Source organism: Squalius cephalus, assembly GCF_949319135.1.
Source record: "Squalius cephalus genome assembly, chromosome: 3".
Classification (NCBI taxonomy): domain Eukaryota; kingdom Metazoa; phylum Chordata; class Actinopteri; order Cypriniformes; family Leuciscidae; genus Squalius; species Squalius cephalus.
This window is the reverse complement of record NC_137124.1, coordinates 17,178,890-17,202,118: the sequence shown is the minus strand read 5'-3', so window position 1 is coordinate 17,202,118 and position 23,229 is coordinate 17,178,890. Positions and strand designations below refer to the sequence as shown.

At 38.0% G+C, this 23,229-nt stretch overlaps 4 protein-coding genes and 1 long non-coding RNA gene across 8 annotated transcripts in view; 2 read left to right on the top strand and 3 right to left on the bottom strand.

Moving 5' to 3' along the window:
• Positions 1-89: 89 nt before the first annotated feature.
• Positions 90-6,699, top strand: LOC307156002 (PC-esterase domain-containing protein 1A-like). Of its 3 annotated transcripts, none has more exons than XM_079867157.1 (10): positions 90-185; positions 328-396; positions 517-596; positions 1,101-1,333; positions 1,430-1,580; positions 1,669-1,903; positions 2,113-2,199; positions 6,197-6,259; positions 6,339-6,422; positions 6,542-6,699. In XM_079867157.1, exons 2-10 carry the CDS (start codon positions 339-341, stop codon positions 6,649-6,651), a joined length of 1,101 nt encoding a protein of 366 aa, XP_079723283.1. In that variant the 5' UTR covers positions 90-185; positions 328-338; the 3' UTR covers positions 6,652-6,699. The 3 variants fall into 3 exon arrangements, with proteins under 3 accessions (XP_079723283.1, XP_079723281.1, XP_079723282.1); XM_079867155.1 differs by having other exon boundaries at positions 91-185; positions 6,339-6,458; XM_079867156.1 differs by having other exon boundaries at positions 92-185; positions 324-396; positions 6,339-6,458.
• A 140-nt stretch (positions 6,700-6,839) lies between these two features.
• On the bottom strand, positions 6,840-8,281 carry cskmt (citrate synthase lysine methyltransferase). The gene is made up of 2 exons (XM_079867164.1): positions 8,107-8,281; positions 6,840-7,761 (listed from the first exon to the last, which is right to left on the bottom strand). Exons 1-2 carry the CDS (start codon positions 8,192-8,194, stop codon positions 7,079-7,081), a joined length of 771 nt encoding a protein of 256 aa, XP_079723290.1. The 5' UTR covers positions 8,195-8,281; the 3' UTR covers positions 6,840-7,078.
• On the top strand, positions 8,282-13,693 carry otub1b (OTU deubiquitinase, ubiquitin aldehyde binding 1b; the record flags this gene model as incomplete). The annotated part of the gene is made up of 7 exons (XM_079867161.1): positions 8,282-8,379; positions 8,964-9,025; positions 9,834-9,932; positions 10,016-10,134; positions 11,170-11,254; positions 11,378-11,572; positions 13,496-13,693. Exons 1-7 carry the CDS (start codon positions 8,337-8,339, stop codon positions 13,691-13,693), a joined length of 801 nt encoding a protein of 266 aa, XP_079723287.1. The 5' UTR covers positions 8,282-8,336.
• Positions 13,584-16,921, bottom strand: LOC307156018. The gene is made up of 2 exons (XR_013820647.1): positions 16,676-16,921; positions 13,584-14,404 (listed from the first exon to the last, which is right to left on the bottom strand). It is a non-coding gene; the product is annotated as an uncharacterized lncRNA (long non-coding RNA).
• A 413-nt stretch (positions 16,922-17,334) lies between these two features.
• shroom4 (shroom family member 4) overlaps positions 17,335-23,229 on the bottom strand; it is a 46,171-nt gene continuing 40,276 nt past the window's right edge. For both annotated transcript variants that reach the window (XM_079867092.1, XM_079867093.1), the window contains 4 exons: positions 21,576-22,202; positions 20,984-21,122; positions 19,804-20,076; positions 17,335-19,046 (listed from right to left, as the gene is read on the bottom strand). In XM_079867092.1, coding sequence (XP_079723218.1) covers positions 18,759-19,046; positions 19,804-20,076; positions 20,984-21,122; positions 21,576-22,202 — 1,327 coding nt within the window. In that variant the 3' untranslated portion in view covers positions 17,335-18,758. The remainder of the gene's footprint in view (positions 19,047-19,803; positions 20,077-20,983; positions 21,123-21,575; positions 22,203-23,229) is intronic.

Below are 23,229 nucleotides of genomic sequence, written 5' to 3'. Positions count from 1 at the left end.
TTAAATAGATTAAAGACGAGAGATCACTTTAATTAGACCGACCAAATGAAGTCTAAAAAGCTAATTAGCATGTTTTGCCCATATTAACCGCAAGGGGCGCAATATCTTATTTTTCTTCACACCCTTTACAGTTGCGACACGCAATTTATCCTCGCTCATCTTTTACTGAATTCTTGGTTTAACAGGTATGTTTTGGGGATTTATGGTGTTTGATATAAGGAAATCCGGGTTAACGTTTCAAACCCAACGTTTATCGAATTGTCATTTGTTATTACACAGTTTGCGTGTGTTTTTCTTTTCAATTACTATGATTTCAATGTGAGGCAGGTAACGGCACGATGAGGCCTGTGGCTCAACTGCTTCACAACAAGTTTGTTGTGGTGTTAGGAGACTCAAGTGAGTACTGACGGAGATTAATATTGTGATAGTAATGGCCTTCGTGATTTCCCACTCTAAACTAACGTTACACTTGATTTTTTTTTGAAAAAAATAAGAATGACTTGATTTTCTCTCCAGTTCAGCGCTCTGCCTACAAGGATTTAGTCCTAATCTTACAGAGAGACGCATATTTAAGTTTGTCCCAGTTAAAGAACAAGGTCAGTATCTGAATGCATGTTTCATTAATTGTCTCCTTTTACTAATCATAAAATGTACATTGTTCAGACATTTAATCTTTTAAATTTAGAAAATTATTTTGTTGGAAAATACAGATTAAGAGACTATATTTGGTAGCCAATATGGCAGCTGGTTTTTAACTGGTGTAAACTGGTAACGTTAGGCCATTTTAGACCAGCTACAGTTCCATGTGGCCATATCATTTTAAGGCTGTCAAGCTTGTTTTTGGGATATAGTAGCTTGTTGACCATCTGATGACCAGCTAAAAACCAGGTAGGTTGTCTAGGATATTTTTGCAAAAGACTTAATAACAAATATACAGTTTTGGTCTTTTTTTTTTTTTTTTTTTTCATGTTGGCCTAATCAATAAATGGAGCAAATGAAGCTGCTGTGTATGTGAAGAATAGGAATATTATCTTATCTCCTATAGAGTTTCCTGGCTAGGCAATGTCTGATGATGCATCTATCTTATCCATATATCCTAGGGTGAGATTTCGTTCGAACAGGATTGCCTGGTGGAAGGTGGCCAGTTGGGCCACATGAATAACGGCACTGCGTATAGAGAAGTGAGACAGTACCGCACAGATCACCACTTGATCCGCTTCTATTTTGTCACAAAAGTTTTCTCACGGTACATGGACAGCATCCTAGCTGACTTCGAACAGGGCATAAAACCAGACCTGGTTATTGTCAACTCTTGTGTATGGGACATATCCAGGTATGAGTGCTCGTCATTACACCTTGTTACAGACATAAGATAATAAGCATTTCATAACTATTTTTCAATTAACATTATATTTGTTTTACTGCACAGGTACAGCCGTGAATGGGCCTTGGAGTACAAAGAAAGCCTCAACAAGTTCTTCTTGAAGCTAAAGACCATTTTGCCAGAAGAGAGCCTGGTTGTGTGGAACATGACTATGCCCCTGGGAAAGAAGATTTTGGGAGGTTTCCTGGTCCCAGAGGTGGGTTACTAAAACATAAGGGTAGGGTATGAACCATCATGAACAGTGACGAGTCAATAATCCATTTTCATCTTGCCCACAAACTCAGATTGAACATATGGGTCCTTCATTAAGATTTGATGTGATTGAAGCCAATTACTTTGGAGCCACTCTTGCCAACAAGTTCGGCTTTGATGTGCTGGACTTGCACTTCCAGTTTCGCTTCAGCCTGCAACACCGGATGAAAGACGGTGTACACTGGAATGCCGTCGCCCACAGAAAGATCACATGCCTGCTCCTGGAGCATGTTGCACAGGCATGGGGTGTGGAACTGCCAAAACTGGGTGAGAAATGCAGATTGAGTTGGTGCAATTGGTTATCTGAGGTTTAAAGCTGCAAAATAAGTTTCTATAATTTTGAAAGTGAAATATATTGATCCATACCAACCAAACAGTTCAAATAATATTTTTTTTGTTAATGGCTTACATAAGGATACATTGAACATTTAGTCACCCATTTATGTTTGTTCTTTTTTGCTTTGCTTTTTTTGCAGACCAGATAAATGCAGATAATCGCCCACCATTACCTGAGAACCGTAGCTGGCAAACGGCTACTTCAAGTGCTCCTGCTCGCTATACAGGTACATTATCAACCAAAAGTTTGGACTCTGTAAATTTGTATTACTTTTATTTAGCAAATATTGATCATATATATGTAAATACTTCCTTCCAATAATTTCATAATTTTGTACGACCACAAAATATGGGTGTGGTTACCATCATACTGTCCAAAGTTTATCCAACATTTGTCTGAATAGGATGGATTCCATTTTGCTATTATCTGTGGAGTTAAAAAAAACAAAACAAAAAAAATCTATCTTCTATTTGAACTCCCTAGTCCCTTCAGATATTAGAGCTGGTCACAAGATGTGCCTCTCCACAAGCTTCCTGCCAAGTCTCGAGAGAAATCGCTCCGTCAATTTCGGCCTCCCATTTCTCCTTTACCTGTAAAGTGTTATTTTAATTCTTTGATGAAAATAACAGGTATCCTTTAGAAATGGTCTTTTTGACACTAAAACATTATTAGTGAGGTTTTTTTTAACATTCTAATTCCTTGTGTTGTGAGGAAATGTCTTGGTTGTGAACATCTAAATGTTTAGACCTTGGAGTGTGGATTCAATTCTTGTGTTTAAATGATTTAAAGGGGTAATAGAATGATTTTATAGGGTATTTCACATTGTTCCTTAAGGTATCCAAATAGGTTATGTAACATTGGTTGTGCTGAAAATGCTCTGGTGGCTCTTTTATACGCCCTAATGCAACCATAAGAAATAGCCCCTGAATGAAATGAGCGGTTTTCTCCCTTTTATGGTATGCTCATGAATATTTCGATGAGCTGCACGCTGATTGGTTGGTTTACAACGAGGAATCCCCAAAGCAAAGAGGCAACATGCCCAATGAAGATTGGCAGCACTCGCTGTGTTTCTAAACTACTATCGAATAAATATTTCAATTAAACCAAACCGTCACACTAACTGTACCTGCTAGATGACAATAGCTACAGGGTGTCTACAGATATATACAAATTAAATTTAAGTCTTTTTAAGACCTTTTTAATACCTCCTTATATGAAATTTAAGACCAAACCTGCAATGGAGATACACATGTACACACATATATATCACAAAATATCATTGCTGTCACAAATGCTATTTATTACTACAATATACAGTGAGCTTTTCATATCAGCAGAGCAGACAATATCCAAGGGGCTGTTTACACCTGGTCACATAAATTGTGTTTTTGCAAAACGGATTCAAATCCGCTCTTCAATTCCCACGCTATATGCAGATTTAATGGAGTGCACGTCACCGAAAGCAACAGATATGAGCTGTATTTTATTGATCGTCAGCTAAAATTTTTAAATCAAAGACTGCAATAAGAGAGAGCAGCAACAGCCCTGGTAAGATCATTTAGTTTCTTTACTTTTAATGATGATGATTGTGTGTTAAGCGTCTGCGACTTACTTTCACTTTGATTGTACCCAGTTTAAAACGTCTTAAACAAACAGCGCCGTTTGCCTCGTATACATATCCAGGCACCGGCTTTAACCACCACGAGAACTCGTCATTCTCGAGCCATTGCGGCTAAACTGTGTCTGACTGCACGACCACCATTGATATTCCTGAGCCCAGAAAGTGGGCTGTGTGTATGCAAATTTAGGGGCGTAAAAAAGGTACAGACCAGATCCAAATAAGGAATTCCCCCCAAGTGTTTCATCACATTTGAGATCCAACCGTTTTACAGCTGCAGTTTAAAGTTGAGATTTTCATATTAAGGAGGTGACATAGGATTGAATTTCTGTGTATGGCCATTTTAAAATTCTGTGTATGGCCATTTTCCCCACCGAGCTGCTGTTATTCAACTATGCCAAGGTAAACTTGGTTTTGCGTTCTATCACCCCTTTCAGTGCATCATTGTGGAATATTTTATGCAGAGGGCTAGGTCCATATTGAGACCACTTTTTGAAACCTGCGTCTGAATGGGATGGTACAAAGTCATTAAGATGACCAATACTAGCTGCAGATGAAATTTTCTTAGACATGCTAAATGATTTATGTATAGTTCTTCAAATTTTTATTTTGTATTTGAATATAATTGGTCTAAGGAGGGGATAAAGATACCCAAGTACTTCAACCCATTCTTGACCCATTTAAAACTGCTTTTTTTTTTTAGATTTGACTATTTGATATCTATAGCCTCAGTTTTATCCATATTCACTTTATACGTTCAAATGTACTTTTAGTGTAATTGTTTTAAACGCGTGAAGGGAGGGGGCGAGGCTTTAACATTTTAAAGTGGTAATGAAGCAGTCAGTCAAGTTTACATTTAGTAAACTGATTTCCACTTAAATAAATAAAAATATAACAAACACGATTAATGTAACCATTTTAGAGAAAAAGAGATGTTTTGTTATAGCTTTTGGAGCAAGGGTGCCGCCATCTTGCAATTTCACAGCGCGTGACATCACGGGGTTGGTTGTCTTCAATGTCTTGTACGTTTCTCAGAATGAAGACAACAATTTTGCATCGTATACGACCAGCTTAATATAAGCATTAATAAGTATAGAAAACAGTTATTTTAAAGAAAACGCTTTACGTTCATATTCTGGGTTCATCTGCTTATCTGCACATAGTATGGTTTCTTAAGGTGTGTACTGTGTACATACATTAAGCATGTAAAAGTGCCCTTTAAGGGTTTTAAAAGCTTATATTTCACGTTAAGCATTTTAGTATGTCCCGAGGAAAAGCAACTTGTTAACGTTGGTCGGCAGAAGTGCGATCATGGTTTTCCTGATGCTAAATCCAGCCTTGGAGAATATCCTTTCTGATGGTGTGCATCCACACTTTAGATTTTCTTATAAGATTTAAATCCCTGCCGCCGAGACGCTTATCTTTCGGTCACGGATCGAAAGTGAAACTTGAATCTGTCACTGGGTGTTTGGATTTATTCAAGCATGTTAAAAATATTTATTAAAAGCTTCTTTCTTTGCACATTTTTATTTACAGCTTTATTATAATAGGCTCCTATATTAACGTATTGACAAAACCGGTAGTTCTATGTGAAATCAGACATTGAGCACCCTCATATAGCCAAAGTGGCATGATCCTCTTTTCATAACACCCTGTGCGAAGATTCAACCGTGAGATTGGTAGTCGAATCAGGCTCCTCCTATCGAATCTTCAACTATTCGGGGTCACCCCTATACGGGTTTGTTACTACATGAGGGTGAGTAATTTAAAGAATTTTTTGGGTAAACTATCCCTTTAAGGTCTGTTGTGATGAAAGAAATGAATGCATTTCTGTTGTGATGAAAGAAATGAATGCCCCCCCCCCCCCCCCCCCCCCAATTAATACCCCCAAATTAATAATATTCCACAGCTATGCTGTGTAATTACATTGAGAACTTTAATAAAAGCATGCCCATCATCATTTGGTGCATACACTTTTATAAGTGAGACATCAATGCCGCCTATAGAGCCTAAATTAATCTTCCCTCTGTATGCTTATAGGTCATTGCTAAATTAAAATTTGCCTGTCTGTGTATCAGGATAGACACTCCTTTCTTTCTCCTCCCTAATGGATGAGAAGAAAAGTATACTTTATCTGCCCATGACCTCTTTAATTTCTCATGTTCTGTGACAGACAGATGAGTTTCTTGAAAGAAAGCTATCTGACAGTTAGCAACAAAAGGCCCTTAACATTAGAGCTTATAACCTTTACAAATCACATTATTGGTTAAATAAGGCCAAACATGCAGCAAAGTGTATAGACAAAAGGGGAGAAGAGGAGAGGGGAGGGAAAGGGGGCTTACAATACATGGGTGTTATACAACTAACGTGTTTTAAAACGAACATGTTGGCTAATCTGTAATTGTAACATTTTTCACAATATTACTGTTTTTATTCAATTTTTGAGCTAATAAATGCAATCTTGGTGAGTGTAAGAGACTTTATAAACATTTTAAAAAATCTTTCCAACCCCAAACTTTTGAATGATCGTATAAGTTCACATAGATTCCTAGCACCCCCCACACCCTCCAAGTAATTCAAAGCATTCCTTTTTTTTTTTTTACAGGTCCGTATAAGAACCAGAGGTGCTCTTATCCACCTGTGATGCCCGCCATCCACTACAACTATGGTAACAATCAACCCTTGAGAAAATTCAAAAAATTCCCCAGTGCTTTCTAAAAGTGACCGTATTTATTCTCATCTTCCAGGTCCAGTCGACCAGGGTCAAAGGATGGTCAATGGCTTCAGATCACAGTTCTGCCATGATGATCTGCCACCCCACATGACTGCAGGTTACCAGAGCTTTGAAAGGGAAACCTTTTACAGAGGTACAGATTTTATTCTTTTCTCAAATCATCAAGATCTAATATTAATATAATATAGCTAAAAAAGACTGATTATGTTTTTTTAGGTGCTAACAATTCAGCTGCTGCCCCCAACTGGCCAGTGAACAACTTGGTCATGAAGCAGAAACGCCGAAAACCATGTACACGAGAGAGACTACATCCTTACAAATATTAAGTCCATCAAGAAGACATCTCATTGTGTATGGCCATAATACACAACACTGTTCTTACACTGTACGTTAAAATATGCACTAAATTCTCCTTATTCATATTTTGTTTTAAATTATGCTGGTTTCATTCAATGTTATATGATTCTTAAAGTAATTTCCCACATTGATGAAAAATAAGGACCACAGAATATTTGACACATTTTTTTTATTTTTTAAATAAAAAGAAAAATCGGGTTTTTTTACAAAAGTGAGAGATTTATTTCTTTATCTGATGCAAATAATGTAAACCGGCTTTTGACTTGGCAAGTTGTACATGGTGCAAATAAAAAAAGCATTTTTTTTTTATTATTCATCTGTGCTCTATTGTTAGACAGATTGTTTTGTCACATAGAAACCCTTTTAGAAGGAAGAGACATTTGAATGCATTGTCTTTTAAGAGTGGAGGTTTGTACAAGGAGAAATCTCATAGCAAAAATAGCTGACCCCTCTCAATTCTCCCACCTCTCGAACTCCTACATCAGCTGTCAGTTCTGCTCCTCTAACTTCTCTTTCTAGCCATACCAGCCTGGCATCAGGATCCTCATCTGAGAATTGTAAGAGAATCCCTGAGGGCTTTAGCACCTGTAAGCATTGCCTCACTATCTGTCCAGCCTTAGCTTGACCTTCTTTAGACCTAACTAAAGCATCAGTAGTACCCTTGTCCAATATCATGTCCAGGCTTCTGGTCCCAAAGTGTCCTCTCAAATGTGTGCAGTCAAGTTCCAGGAAAGCAAGAGCAGAGGATGGGTTGCATGGCTGTACTGAAGCAGAATTAGTGTGCTGCTCCATAAGTCTCACTGCCACCGGGGAGATATCAGCACAAGTAACCTTCACAGCACACGGAGACGCTCTGTAGATACAGGGTCCTAATGCGGACGTGCCACAACCCATGTCTAGGATGTTGAAGAATGGGCCATGGTGGGAATGAGACATAGTCCCAAGTACAGGAAGAATGAAGTCCTTGACTGAGTGAAATCCGAAGAACCATTCAAAATTCTTGAATTGGCCTTTGCTTCCATTTTCTGTGTAGAATCTGTCCCATGTTGCTTTTTTGTCCATGTTTTCAATCAACTCATCTGTGAACACCAGTTATACATAATTAGCATATAGAATAAAAATACATATTTTTGCCCTTTAACTTACAAGTATTTTTAAAGATGATGTAAGCGAATAATTTAAACTACTACATGGCAAATATGACTGAAACAGGAATCAGGGAATCACCACGGGGCCCTTTGTTTGTGGCAGACAGCTGTTTAGAAACTTGTTTGGAAATGGTAATTAAAGTTGCTATTCCGATTTGTGCAGTTTTGGCGCATGTGGACGTTAAATACAAGTATGTTCTATGTCCCTGTCCGAAAAGTGTAAGTCAAATTGAATCTCTAGACCTAAGTAAAACTATTGACAAATAAAACACGTACTTGTCAAACTAGTATGGTGCCATCTGTGAACCTCCGCCAGCTTTTGAAGGGTCCTTAGCGACACTGCAAGTCTTTTAAATGATAACATTTTAAAAACCCAGCTTAGGCAAAGGCATTCAAGATGAACCAAAACACCGGCAGCATGTGTGATTCTGTGACTGACTGAACTGAATGACACGACCCGGAAATGTACATGAGAGAGGGGGCGGTGGAAGAAGAACTCGATCAAGATGGCGGATGAGCAGCAGGAATCATCACAGGTAGAGATGGAGGGTAAGTGCAAAAATAACATTTCCTCGCGCAGTTTTAAAGATTAGTGACACGCGAAAACAAAACATCTGCACGACGGAGCTTGCATTAGGGCAAAGAATATGTTTTGACTGCTGCACGAGCAGGAGGAGGAATGCAGAGCAGGAGCATTAGCTGCACAAAGAGTTATCTGGGCTCATCTAACAACAACAACAAAAAAACAGCCTTCCTAACATTTTTTGCACAGTGTCAAATTTTCGTTTGGAAAATATTTTATTTTACGCTTTTATTTTAAACAAAAAAATGAATAGTAGCCATATTTGCCATTCAGCTGTAGACTATAATATTCTCATATATTTCCTTACATTCACACAGTATATTAAATAAGTGGTAACGTTATATGTATTTGTATTGTTGTTGTATGGTAACGGTTACGGACGTTTAGGATACTGAGTTTCTGACTCATTACACGCGACTTTGTTTACATTTCGTCGGATCGTGAAATGACAAGAGAATCAGCGAGGTGATAGAACTGAACTCCAGCATCTGTCAACTGGGTCAGGTCCAGTTATTGTGTGGCAGGTTTCTAAAACTTATCTTTTTTGCAGGAGTGAACTGCCTCGCACACGACGAAGCCATAATGGCACAACAGGACCGCATTCAGCAAGAGGTGAGGGATCAGAGTAATGACTAAATGAATAAAAGAAGCCTTGTAATGGTAACTCTTGTCAAAATACCCTTTTTTCAATTATGAAGAGTTGTTCTCAAGATGTATCCACTCTCTTTTTTATTCTATACAATTAAAGAGATGTGCTGTCACACTCAAAATTAAAATTAAAAACCCCTGGCTGAAAGTAGTCTATACAATATGTATTCTGGAGTCTTCTGAACCTATACCATGGCTTTAAACAGTCCTAATTTAAAGATTAAGCATGTCATTTCTGTCATTAACATCATCAAATGGAATTGCCTGAAGGCCTGTTTACACCAAAAAATGATAATTATAACACGCCAACTGACAATAATGTTCTGTTTATTCTAACAATGCTGCAGAGTTATGTTGTATTAAATGCTCGACCTCTTTAAAGTCATAGGATTCTAATTGTAAAATGGTTCTAATTGTAAAAACTGTAAAATGGTTTTATCGTTCATCAGCTGGGAAAAAATCCTATTGTTTTTCTGTGATATTGTTATAGTTGTGGTCTGGACTGCGTTATTGTCTTTAAAGTAAAAAAAAAAACTCTTTATCATTATATTTATCATTCTTGGTGTGAACTGCCCTTTAGACTTATAGCATAAAAGTCATATGAATTGCTTTTGTAGAGATTGACAGCATCTTTCCCTATTCACATTCATTGTGTGGAAAAGAGCAGAGCTGCTCTGTATGCCACTGAAGAAAGAAAGTCACACATGTTTGGAACAATATGAGGGTGAGTAAATGAACTATCCCTCTTATTGTGTGTGTTTTGTTTTGATAGATAGCCACCACTAACCCTTTAGTGTCGGACATACAAGATCTCTCTGTGCTTAAGGGTGAATATGCTGCAGAGGACACCATTTACCAGCTCAAGATAAAGGTCACTACAGTTTCATGAACTTACTTAGCAAGTGCCCGAAACCTTCTGTATAAATGTTTCTCTTACATGCGTCTTGTTCATAGGACCTTCACAAAAAGTATGCGCACATTCGGAAGACGCGGCCGGATGGAAATTGTTTCTACAGAGCTTTTGGATTTGCACATTTGGAGACACTACTGGAAGACAGCAAAGAGCTGCAAAGGTAGTTTTACTGTTTTTCTGGGTTGCTTAAAGCAGATATCATTGCCTTTGTTTGGAAATTATACACCAATTCAGGAGATAGCAGCAACCTTAGTTACGTTAAGTGCTATTTTGTATATTATGTATGGTGGGCGATCTTTCCAAATTAACATTGCGATCCACGTTCTGAATCGTGATCTTCTCAATTTTGAGATGTACTGTTGAGAATATCCAGACTGGAACAACCTTATGGACTTGCATAATTTAAAACACAGTATTGCATTCAACAATCAGTTGTCAAAATAGTAATTAAACTCTGAGTTAAACTTAAAAATACTACATAGTCTTTAAGACCGAATGCATGGATCTAATATGACACGCATCCAATTTCTTTCCCAACTGTCTTTATGTAAATACTTGCCAAGATATACATTTTGATGTATTTTGGTGTATATTTGACCGTTTGCACGCGTCTGAATCCCTGAGTATCCTTTGCTCGTCTATGTTCTGCTCTGTCTCGCAGCACGTGCACAAAGCGCGTAGGGATCAGTCTCTTTTGCAGTTTAATGTACTTTATAAAATAATGCATGTCCTGCAGTAGACTGCATTTTACGGCAGTCATGTTACATGATTTGACTGAATTGGACGTTAAGTTTAGGCTTTTGAGGGGCGAAACACCGCTCTAAAGGAAAGAAACAGCATGCGGCACAATGATTATCACGTTTTCATAATCGTTGGAACTTGATTCATCACACAGCCCTACTGCTGTTTTTCAACTGCATCACCACACATGAAAGACACATTATATACTTTGGCCAGTCAGCACAACCATATAGTAGGAAGTCATTGCTGTATTTTTAACATTACGAGGACATAAAAGACCACAATCTCCACGAAGTAGATTGTAGACGTCTTCAAGATCGGTCACAATATAAAATCGTCAGATCGCCAACCCCTAATTGTGTGTATTGTTTTACTTTCTGTCATTGTTTTAGCAGTGGATAACCAGTTTATTGAATGTCTATTTATCAATCCTATCTCATTTTTGGCACTATAGGTTCAAAGCTGTGGCAGCTAAGAGCAAACTGGACCTTGTAAATCAGGGCTTCACTGAGTTCACTATTGAGGACTTTCACAACACTGTGAGTTGGAAAATGTATAATTTAAAAACTATGCTGCCTTCTTTTATTCAAAACTCAAGGCTTAAATCCTGTATGGATTGAATCATGCTGACTGTAGTAACTGTGGTTTCTCTCCTTTGTCAGTTCATGGACTTGATTGATCTGTGTGAAAAGCAGCAATCACTTGGAGAGCTGCTTAACTCCTTCAATGACCAGAGCGTGTCTGACTACATAGTGGTTTACCTGAGGCTTCTCACCTCTGGATACCTGCAGCGAGAGCACGTGTTCTTTCAGCACTTCATAGAGGGCGGCCGCTCTGTCAAAGAGTTTTGCCAGCAGGTGAAAGATTATTATTTGTGAGCTGGTTTGTTTTTGACATCTTAATTATAATGTGCTTTTCGATGGAACTTCTATACAGATGAGCCAAAACATTATGGCCTATGCCTAATATGCTGTTGGTCCTCTACACCGACTAGCTGAGGCATGGACTCTACAAGACACCTGAAATTGTCCTGTGGTATCTGGCACCGAGGCGTTTTCAGCAGATTCTTCAAGTCCTGTAGATTGCGAGGTGTGGATCGAACTTGTTGATCCAGCACATCCCACACATGCTCAGTTGGACTGAGATCTGGGGAATTTGGAGGCCAGGGGCCTGCTCTCGTACGTTGATTACTCACTTATCTTGATTTTACTGTTGACGATTTGACATGATCCAGCATTGTTAGGTTCTTCAAAGCTCATCCCGGAGTTGCTGTCATAGCAACAAGTCCGTAAACTCAGGCTTATTTCATGTAAACAGGATTAGATTGCATCTTTTTAAGTGCAGCACAGGAGATGCAGATAACTTTGTAAAAATTGCTGTCTTCTGTGCTGTCAAACTTTAATTAATGCTGTCACAACAAATCTGCTTCACAGGTCAAATTAGATGAATTGCTCATTACAATAAAAATGTAAAGCCTGTACAAATACTAGAAATCGTGAAATAATTGGGAATCATTTAGTAAACAAACAGTACACATTTTACTTATCTGTTATAACTTTTATGTCGCTTTGGTCGCTTGGCTGTTTCCTTATGAAGGTCCAGACATTTTTTTTGTCAGGTGTGTGATGTTCTTTTTTTAATATGATGTCATTACGTTGCTGTCTTGCCGCCAGCCAATCGCTGCATTGCTGATCATGGTTTCGAGTATTGATATATCTGCCCTTTCCAGTGAACACAAGAACGCGCTGTAATCTCAGACAACTTAATCCAGATATTTTAATCAAATCCATATATTTGTTTGAAGAACCAAATTAGCCAGAGTTCAGTTATCACGATCTGGCATCTGTCAAATCATCTCTGATTTATTAAGTGAGGTAAGAAGAATAGACCCCAGGGCAACACCTTGAATTCTTCATCACGTTCCTCAAACCACACATGTGCATGGCCGTCCACGTGATGTAAAAGAAAATGTGACTCATCAGACCAGACGACCTTCTTCCATTGCTCCAAGGTCCAGTTCCGATGCTCGTGTGCCCATTGTAGGTGCATTCAATGGAAGACGGGGCTCATCATAGGCACTCTTGATTGGTCGGTGGCTATGCAGCCTCATATGCAGCAAAGTGCGATGCACCGTGTTGTCACATTCCTTCCATAACCATCATTAAAATTTTGTGTGATAGCCTTTATTGCTTAATTTGCTTTCATGTATCGATAAGCGTTGGGTGCCCAACATCCTGTCACTGGTTTTTGGTTTGTCCCTCCTCAGTTCACTGTTGGTAAATCCTCACCACTGCTGACCGGGAACAACCCACAAGCCTTGCTGTTTCAGAGATATTCTGATCCAGTCGCCTTGCCATAACAATTTGTCCCATGTCAAAATCGCTAATATCTTTATTTTTGCCCATTTCTCTTGCTTCCAACACGTTGATTACGAGAACCGATTGTTTGCTTACCATCTAACCCACCCAGACCTTAAAATGTGGAATTGTTACATCAACAATATTCGCTTCAGCTGTGAGTGGTCATAGTGTTTTGGCTTATCAGTGTATATTATTTGAATTAGTAAGAGATAGATGTTGGAATGTAACTGACCTTCAGATTTTATTTCCACGAGAATGAAACACTAGCATGTGGTGAATTTTTGATGAAATGAAGTGTTCTGTTTACATGGGAGTGTAGGTGTCTATGCCTAAAAACAGCCATGTTGAGCTACATTAATTAGGAGTCAAAGCATTACTGATTATACTTGGCCTAATAGTCAATGTTTTATTTATTTTTAGGAGGTGGAACCCATGTCGAAAGAAAGCGACCACATCCATATCATAGCCTTAGCACAGGCACTGAACGTGCCCATATTAGTGGAATACATGGACAGAGGAGAGGGTGGAACGGTGAACAATCATGTCTTCCCTGAAGGAAGTGAGCCACGGATCTTTCTGCTCTACCGCCCAGGCCATTATGACATCCTGTATAAGTGATGCTCTATATATTCTGTGGTTCCATTGTCAAGAAACCATCCCAGTTTTACAGCCAAGTTGAGTCATACATATGCAAGACTTTGCTATGATTAATCACAATAAAGTTTTCACTCCAGGTTTCTCATTACAAAATGTATGATTTTTTCCAGTACAGACAAAACTTAAATCTCAGAAAAACTGACACTGCATCAAATGGCAGCATTAGGGTTGTACAGTAGTTTTTTTTGTGGTTGTAAATGTTGTCAACTTGCTTTTAGTGTTTTTCCTTTGTTACACTGCCTTTCATGAGTTTTATTAAAGGGACTTGCACCTCACATGACTAAAGTGAATTTGTGGTTGTAGAAATCAATTGTGAATGTGATGACACTGAGGCTGGAATCAGAAGTGGATCTAAGTAACAAAAAGAATGACCACCATTGATTCAATTAGTTTTATTTCATAGACTGCACAGTGATTTAAGTGCTCATTTTACATTCTATGCCTAGTACAGTCTGATGTTTATCTAAGGTAGGTTTGGGTAACATGAATTACACTTGGAATCATGTACAACTCAAATGACTGCACTACAAAAAGACACGTCCAATCTCAAGCAAGAGGCAGCGTTCTCTTTCCTCATTGCTTTTTTCTGTGGGATTCAGTCGAGTTGGACAAAATCCATCCAGCCGGACCAAGGACAGCAATGGCGATAAAGGCCATCACAAATACACTCTCCTAAATGTGTGGGAGAAATGATACATGTTTGAGTACACAATATTTGCAAAAAGATGCAAGCATGAAAAACTATAGACCCATGCATGCATTCAAGTGATGTCCAGCATGTAAACAAACTTTTTTTTTTTTTCCCCAACAGGTTTACAAAACCAGATTTGTTCACGAAGCGGACTGAATATCCGAGTAGTTCCCTATTCTCGAGTAAACAGACCACTAAACCGAGAACTCGAATTATTCTGCCCAAGTATGCCGTTATTTTGATATGAAACAATTGTTAGCTATTATTGTCACTGTTTTAGTTGAAATTTTATTGCAATGACTTTAAATTCTGTTGAGGCATTTGACATTTGCAGTGTGTCATATAATGTTTTTAAATAAATCGTTCGTTTAATAAATGTCTTTACAATGTAGTGATGCAGCTACAGCTAGACAGACTAGGTTATTTATATGTAAAAAAATAAATAAAAACCCGCCTCATTCCGAGCAATTTCTAAGATACATTCGATTAATGATTGTTAAACCTTAAATTGTAAAGTAGTTATCAAGATCCTTTGTAATTCTTTGATTGTCGAAAGAATTCCAGCAGGTGCAGTTCACTCAACCAATAAGATTTCGTGTAGCGTTTTCGTCGTGAAAGTGTATTCTGATTGGTTGATAACTCTTCATAGCGCTTGAGTGCTTTCTGCTAGTGCACGATCACGGACACGGAGAGATTCGTGGCGTGCGCGCACACCTATTTTTTACAGTCTATGGCGCACACGCAGTATTGGGATATTTGAGCGAGAGTGTGAAAATCCGCGTGCGAGCAAACATGGATGAGCACTCCCGTCACTAATGCTCTCTCGACATATGTCATTAAAATAACTCCTTATAAAAAGTAAGACCAGTTCAGTAGTTAAATGTATATCATGTTTAGATTCTAAATTAGTTGAATCATGGCGGCAACAATCTGAACAGACATCACTTAAACACGCTTAAAAGGTTTTCGAACAAAAACGCAATGAGCGGAACATGAGCATGGCGCTGTTAAGTATGTTCAGAACAGTCAAACAAGTGAAAATTATGTAATGACGTAAGATAATTGACCTTTCGCCGAGCCCCGCCCCCCTTAGTTACTGTTGCTACGTCCGACAAACAAATGGTCAAACACGACCAGCGCGACAGATTGCCATGACGGAAAGAGGTATACCCGTGCGTGTCAGTGACCTTTTTTGGAGCAATACCTCCGCGATATCCTCCAGATTGAGGCAAAAAGGGTTACAGTATGCAGTGGAGGGATATATTATAATATAAAAATACGCAATGAAGGAGACACGACTACTATCTACGTCTCTATCGAGGCTAATGCTTACCGGTGTTCATACACATAATTTGTGATTATGGCAAAGAACAAGGAAACAAGTGTTTAAAAGCATTGTAAGACACTCACTGTTGTGTTTTTGTGTGAAAGAAAAAACTGTCTCTGAAAATAAATGTGCTGTCAGCAATAATTTCTTATGTGTGTTTTTTCGCATAACACGACTAAAATTTGAAATGCTGCAAAACACATGGGAGTTATATTCCCGATGCTGTAGTTTATTTGATCAGTCACAGTATATCATTAATCAAGCTTAATTTGACTTTTCAACTACAATTAGGCAGGTGAACTGAAAGCTTTTACAATCTTTTAGCTATAACTTAGGCCTATATCATTGACAAAAGTATGTGGTGCATTTTATTCCAAAAATGATTTTCTTTCTCAAATTCATGCTTCAAGTTGACAAAGCACAATAAACGAAATCACACAATAACCGTTTATGTTTTTTGAGTTACAGATAGGAGTTTTTCAGATCAGAAAAACAAAACAAAAAAAACTTTAAGTAACTTAGCCATCGATACCACAGCCAGCAGACGTATTTATGCTTCGTAATGTTCGACACATTTAACTGGGATTGGGGCCGTCCACACTGTTTTATCCATTGTAGGCACCGCTCACGTTGTGTTTTCGGCTTTGGGAATGGAAAGACCACAACTCCTCCAGACAATCTCTCGGGGTATGTAGTGTCCGATTTACAAACGCCATGGGCGCACGCTTCACCATCTTGCTAATGTTTGTCGGACCTGCTCACATAGTAACGGTTGCTATGATGTGTGATTGGACAATGGCCGTTTTGGGGGAGGGGCCGGCGAAAGGTCAATTGAGTATGTTTTATAAAACTAAAAACTGTTCGAAAAAAAAAGATTTCCAATTACTCCGACTTCCCTTTATTATTGCCTCCCCGTTGAACTTACCGCTACGCCGACCTTGCCTTTTGCCGCTTTAGAGGTAATGTAGAAACGCTGGGTAAAGGCATGCTGTCTGGGTGTAGATCTCGTGCTTCTGAGTGCTCGTACAAAGCCAAACATCATGTTGTCCACTGTAAACCAGCAATGAATCGTTGAGAATAGAAAAACAATGCTCGCACGCACCTCATTTACACATTTACGTTCCCGCCAAGTAGTTTTAATAGTCTCGTGTTCTCACTTCCATCCAATCAACACCCCTCGTTAATTATTAGTTGCGTAACGACAATCAACTTATTAAATCACATCTCAAACATTAGAATGATTATTAATTTTTAGGTTACAAACAGTGATTGCGTAATGATAATGTATTTTAAAAATACAAATACTCCACAGCCTCTAAAATCTTCATGCATTATTAAAATGAATTAGCAAAATATTGGCCTGGTTTTACAGACAGGGCTTAGACTAAATCATGATTAGGCCTTAGTTCAATTAGGGCATTTAAGTAGCTTTTATAAACGTCTTTTAGAAAGAAAAAAACCCTACTGGAATGCATCTTGAGACAAAACAATAGTACTGACATATGTCAGCTAGCTACCTAAACACAACACAACCTTTTCAGAATGAACTTGGTAAAACCTATTTTAAAAAAGAAAAGGCATAGCCCTGATAAGATATTATTTTTAATTATACATGTTTAACAATGAATCTTTTCAAATCACAAAAAAAGGAAAAAAATTATCAATAGACCAAATATTTCCTTTCATCTCCAGCTCTTAGCTGTTTACAATGTATGATACAACAAATGAACAAGAGTTTATAGTAAATAAACTATAACGTTTATACAAAGTGAAGGAAAAATTAAAACAGCAAACATAAGCACAAAGGCACATTTTCCTTCTTGATCTGCATTTTTGAAACCAAATACATACATTCATTCTTTACTCCTATACAGCAACTTCTAAATCTCTCCTTATAAACTTCATCTCATGCTCCTTTGTTTTGCAAAAAAAGAAAGAAAAAAAAAAAAATCACAAAGACTTTCAAAGCAGTAAATTGTCAATGAAGCAGCATTCTCCTTACTTCTAGAGAAATGTCCAGTTTCTCCAAGTTAAGGAAATCTTGTAGCAATCACCTCAAAAGTTGCCATGTCAGCGTGAGATGATACATAAGGTTAAACACAGTGCATCATTTAACTAAAAACTCTTATTCAAAGGAAACATGTCTATATATAAGGGCTTTGGTAAGGCAAGGCTGGTCTTCTCAAAAACATTTATGCATGTCATTCCTCAAAACAGGCACAGCACATTTATATTCTAATGTTCACAAAGACATAAACTTTATCTTTGGCAATAATAATTATCTGAGAAAAGTGTAGCAAGTACTATAAGGCATACTGAATATGAAATTTAAGTATAAAAAAGGTCACTTCTTGAAAACACTGCAATAACAGGCCACAATGTTTAATTTAAGAAAAGTTCCAGTTATGACAGAATGAAACTTCTGTGACTTAAAGACGCACTTTAGCATCAACCATGTACACGTTTTCAATGTACATACAAATACTTGAAAACAAACCCTTTTAAACTAAATGTTTATCATGCCAAAGAGCAGAAATCAGATACATGCAGAGTAAGGCTGTAAATTATTGTTAAAGCACTGTGACCTTGAATCAAGGATTCTCTAATTTACTGACAGAGATATATATAGTGTGTATGCTTATTATATACACACATAAATAAATAAATAGCAGTGCATGGACACTCCCCCAGCTGTATTCAATGAGAAGTATACGCACACATGCGTTATTTGGCGGTGTCTGAGGTTAACTGAGTAAGCGCAAACTTTACTGAACGGTTATTAGTGCAGTTGAAGTCCTAACAGACAACTTCAAGTAGTGATGTAGTGTTTTCAAATTAATCTGAACATCATTCTATGGTAATTGTTCCCTTCTGTACTCAATTGGCGTGAAAAAGCAATATCCATTTTTTGAAACATACTGCAGTACAAGGTCTTTTCGGTCCCATTCAAATCCTGTTATACATACACACAGTAATCTTAAAATAACGTCTATTATTTAAAGCACTTCTCAGTAATGCCCGTAACCCAGACCGACCCCCAGCCCCAGGCCGAGGCTCTCTCGAAGTCCCCTGAGCTGCTCCTCGCCGAGCCTGATCTTGTCATCCAGTTGCCTCTGCTCTACCAGTAGGGCCGCTTTCATCTTCACAAAGTGACTGTAGTCACGCATCTGTTCTGGGGTCAGGCAACATCCCAGCACCCTGCCGACAGCCTGCTCACGCCGGTCCACGTGTTCCTTGAGCTCCTGAGCCTCGCCCATCTGCCCCAGCAGCTGCTTCTTCTTTTCCAGAAGTTGTAGCTATAACATCGCAGAAAGAACGAGAGAGGCAGCGAGAATAAGACATGGCCATTGAATAAAAATGTTAAGCAAATCAAACAAACTTGGGCTAGTTTTGGCCATGAATGGGCAGGTTTTAAATAGCAATTGGGCAGGTTTTGTTACTCAGATACAACCAATCAAATGCTATATTGTATATTTTGTACTATAACTATGTACTATATATCCAACTTTTAAAGTCATCATGAAATCAAAATTGTCAATTCTTATTTTTTATGGAATATTGCAGTATTTATTATAAATTATTTATTTGTGCACATCATAATTTTTTTTTATTCATGTGCTCTGATAAACTTTAACCAAAATAACTTCCCCTCCCTCTTGCAGTGACATCTCTCCACTTCTCTAATGATGCGTTTACTGGCATGAGGGCGGGGCAACCTGTCACTCACATGACATCACAGCAATAGCAAACCATCCAACAATCCAATCAATTCCCGATGGACAAAATCAAGTCCCGCCCTACATTTTTTCTTAACCAAGCTGCCATTTTACTCAGATATGTGTCACAATAGGGAAGAAAAAACTATTGCAACTTCGGTTTCATCCCAACGTTAATATACAGTAGTCAACATTTGAAGTGGATCAAAAAAGTTGTCCTAAGACAAGAACAGGTATTGTTTAAAATTCATGTATAACTTTGATGAAAGGTTTTGATCCACTTCAAATGTTGACTACTGTTTATCGCTGGGTCATAACATACTGTATCTCTCCTCACCCTCTCGTGGTGGCCGGTCTCTGGGTCAACACAGTCCAAGGCACTTTCCACACGGATCAGCCTCCCAGAAAGTGACAGCAGCAGACTGGTCACTTTGTCTAGGTCGCCGATGAACATACGAAACTTGTCAACCTCATTGGGCTTGCAGATAGCAAGCACCAGGCTCTCCACCTCGTCTCCCAGCTGAGTGTTGGCCCGAATATCCTCTTGCAGGCCCCTCTGTGCCTCACGCAGGACACCCAGCTTTTTACGAAGGCTCTCCATCAGCTGCTTCTGTAAATGTAAACATTCACTATGAGAAGCAGCATACAGTATGCGCAGTATATACACTATAGTTAAAAAGTTTGGGGTCAGTCAGAAATTAAATAACTAAATTATACTTTTATTCAGCAAGGATGCATTAAATTGCTCAAAAGTGACAGTAAAGATATTTATAATGTTACAGAAGATTTCTGTTTCAATTAAATGATGTTCGTTTGAACTTTATATTTATCAAAGAATCTTAAATTCATGATTTCCACAAAAAGAGCATAACTGCTTTCAACATTCATAATAATAAGAAATGTTTCATAAGCAGCAAATCATCATATCAGAATGATTTCTGAAGGATCATGTGACACTGAAGACTGTCTCTGGAAAAACGGCTGCTGAAAATTCAGCTTTGACATTACAGGAATAAATTACATTTTAAAATATATAAAAATAAAAAAGGGTTAAATTATTAAATATCTATTTTTATTTATAATATATATTTATTTTGATCTAATAAATGCAGATTTGGTGACAGTATGACAATATTTTTTGTCAATCTTAATGGAGATTAATTTATTGTTTCATTTATACATTTTTAACATGATGTAAATACAGGGCTCTTTCTGTGGGAATTTTAATAATGACTTTTTTCCAATTCAGGTTTTGAATAAATAAACTGATAAGAGTAATTTATTAGAGATGCACTCCGTCTTCATGGGAACTGACTTCATACATCCAAAAAAATCATCTTGAGTTATAAAAGTAACTTAAAAAGGGTCAGAAAAGTTAAGTTTCATATGTACTTCAGTAACATTTCAAGTGTCCATGAACTTTGGGGCCACATCTGAAATTACACGAAATTGAAAGATTTTATGAACCAATTTACAAAGCGTGTAATAAGTGACCCATACATTTCTGAATCTTTCACCTTATAATTGAGTTCTTCCTCCTCCTCTCTCCTCTCTGAGATCTCTCGAATCTTGGCAAGAAGTTGTGCGTTGTCAACTGATGTGTCGTAACAGGTTGATCGTGACACTTGTGCTGTGGATGTTCCCATTCTAGAGGGCCTAGAAAAAAGGTCATGGATATTTCAGCTTTTTAGATTACTCTGAAGTATGGAGTCCCTTAAGGGACACGGTGGTGGGAAAAAAAATGAGATTGGAGGAGGAAAAATAATCTCAATGCTTTTGCGTTCCTTTGCAAATGTTTAGTGTTCCCCCGAGAAACTTTGCGTTCCCCCGCAAAAAGTTTACATTCGCCTGAGAAACCTTGCATTTGCTCGCAAACATTCTGGGTTCTTTGCGAGCTATCTCAGGGGAACGCAAAGTTTTTGTGAGGGAACGCAAAGGTTTTTATGAGCGAACGCAAAGTTTCTCGGGGGAACGCAAAATATTTTTTTCCTCCCATCTCATATTTTTCCCATCACCATGTCAATGTCCCTTTAGTGGCTCTGTACTGAAGCATGCCGTGACATCCATAACTATTCATGGCATTCAAGGAAAGTGAGAAAATTGTCGTACCTCTCTGTTCCTCCACTGATTGGGTAACCCCCTCTCCAGCTCTCTCCACCTATCTCTGTATTTACACTGTGTGGAAATAACTCTCCAATCAGCTCCTTCCTAGATACACCATAATTATCGTCCAGAATGGAGTCCACCAGGGAGCTCCTCGATCCTCTAATGCTTCTTGCCGATGGAGCCCCTTCCTCAGGCATGTTGTCGATGTCTGTCTCCAGCACCATAACAGGCCGAGCAAAACCCTGCATCTCCACCCTGACCTCTCCTTCCCTCCTCTGAACTTCTCCTGCTCGCTCATTCTCACAGATCTCATCGATGTCTGTCTCCAGGGGCAGGTTTCCATCTTCTACGCTGCTGGGACTGCGGGAAGAAACAATCTGGTTTTTGTGGGCTGTTCCGTGGAAGCCTGCTTGATGGGGATGCAAGTGGTAGTTGTTCATGGAGAAGTAGGATTCTGGATAAACAAGCCCAGCTGACAAGCTGTTCTCTGGGATTTCAAGAGACCTGGTAGTGCCCTGTGCAGGGTAGTGAGGACTGGACCGGTCCCACTCAACTCGATGCTCAGGAAACATGGGCTTCACCAATGTGACTCTAGGCTCATCTGATGCTGCAGCAGTGTGGACAGGTATTCTAAAAGAGGGCAGACATGAAGGTAATTTATTCAAAATGCAATTAATTAAATTGTACTGTTCAGAAGTTTAGGTTCAGTAAGAATTTTTTTTGAAAGAAAGAAATTAATGCTTTTATTTAGCAAGGATCCAATAAATGGATCTAAACTGCTTTTATTTCAAATAAATGCTGTTATTTTGAACTTTCTATTCATCAATACAACTGGACAAGTTTCTAGTGATCCTGAAGACATTGATTAGCTTGCTCAGGTGTGTTTGATCAGGGTTGGAGCTAAACTGTGCAGGACAGTGGCCCTCCAGGGCCGAGTTTGAGAAACCCTGGTTTACAACATTGAGAATAATAAGAAATGTTTCTTGACCACTAAATCAGCCTATTAGAATGATTTCTGAAGGATCATGTGACACTGAAGACTGAAGTAATGATGCTGAAAATTCAGCTTTGACATCACAGGTATAAATTGCATAAAAAAAAAAAAAAAAAAAAAAAAATATATATATATATATATATATATATATATATATATATACATACATATATAAAAAAACTTTTTTATATTGTAACAATAATATTTAACAGCATTATGGTTTTTACTGTATTTTTGGTCCAATAAATGCAGATGAGCATAAGAGACTTCTTTACAAACCCCATAAATGGTACTGTGTATATCACAATGAAGTAAAAAATTAAATAAAAGTAAATAAAACCTTTAGTAGTTTGGCTTAGTCTTATATCATTATTTTTACTGTTTCACTGCTTATTAATATTCAAAAAAGCGTTTAAAAACTAACAAACAATAATTTCCGTAAAAAAAAAAAAAAAACACGGATATGTGTTCTCTCATGTATTCAAAGTGTAAAAACACAAAAGTGTTTTTACTTTTTACTTAATGGTTACACCATTTTTAGATTTTCAAATTCTTGAAAATGGTTTGTCAAAACCATATGAAATCAACATAAATACAACGAGTACACTTCTAAGAAGTCAGCACATGTGCTTTAAACTAGAATTTCAAAAAGACTTGTCCTGT

Excerpts from the sequence above, each read along its gene's own strand:
- cskmt (XM_079867164.1), bottom strand. The coding sequence starts at position 8,194 with ATGTTATCATTTAAAAGACTTGCAGTGTCGCTAAGGACCCTTCAAAAG. Across the intron at positions 7,762-8,106 it reads GCACCATACTAGTTTGACAA|ATGAGTTGATTGAAAACATG; the intron begins GTACGTGTTTTA and ends TGGTGTTCACAG.
- LOC307156002 (XM_079867155.1), top strand. The coding sequence starts at position 339 with ATGAGGCCTGTGGCTCAACTGCTTCACAACAAGTTTGTTGTGGTGTTA. Across the intron at positions 2,200-6,196 it reads TGCTCCTGCTCGCTATACAG|GTCCGTATAAGAACCAGAGG; the intron begins GTACATTATCAA and ends TTTTTTTTACAG. Across the intron at positions 6,459-6,541 it reads AAGGGAAACCTTTTACAGAG|GTGCTAACAATTCAGCTGCT; the intron begins GTACAGATTTTA and ends ATGTTTTTTTAG.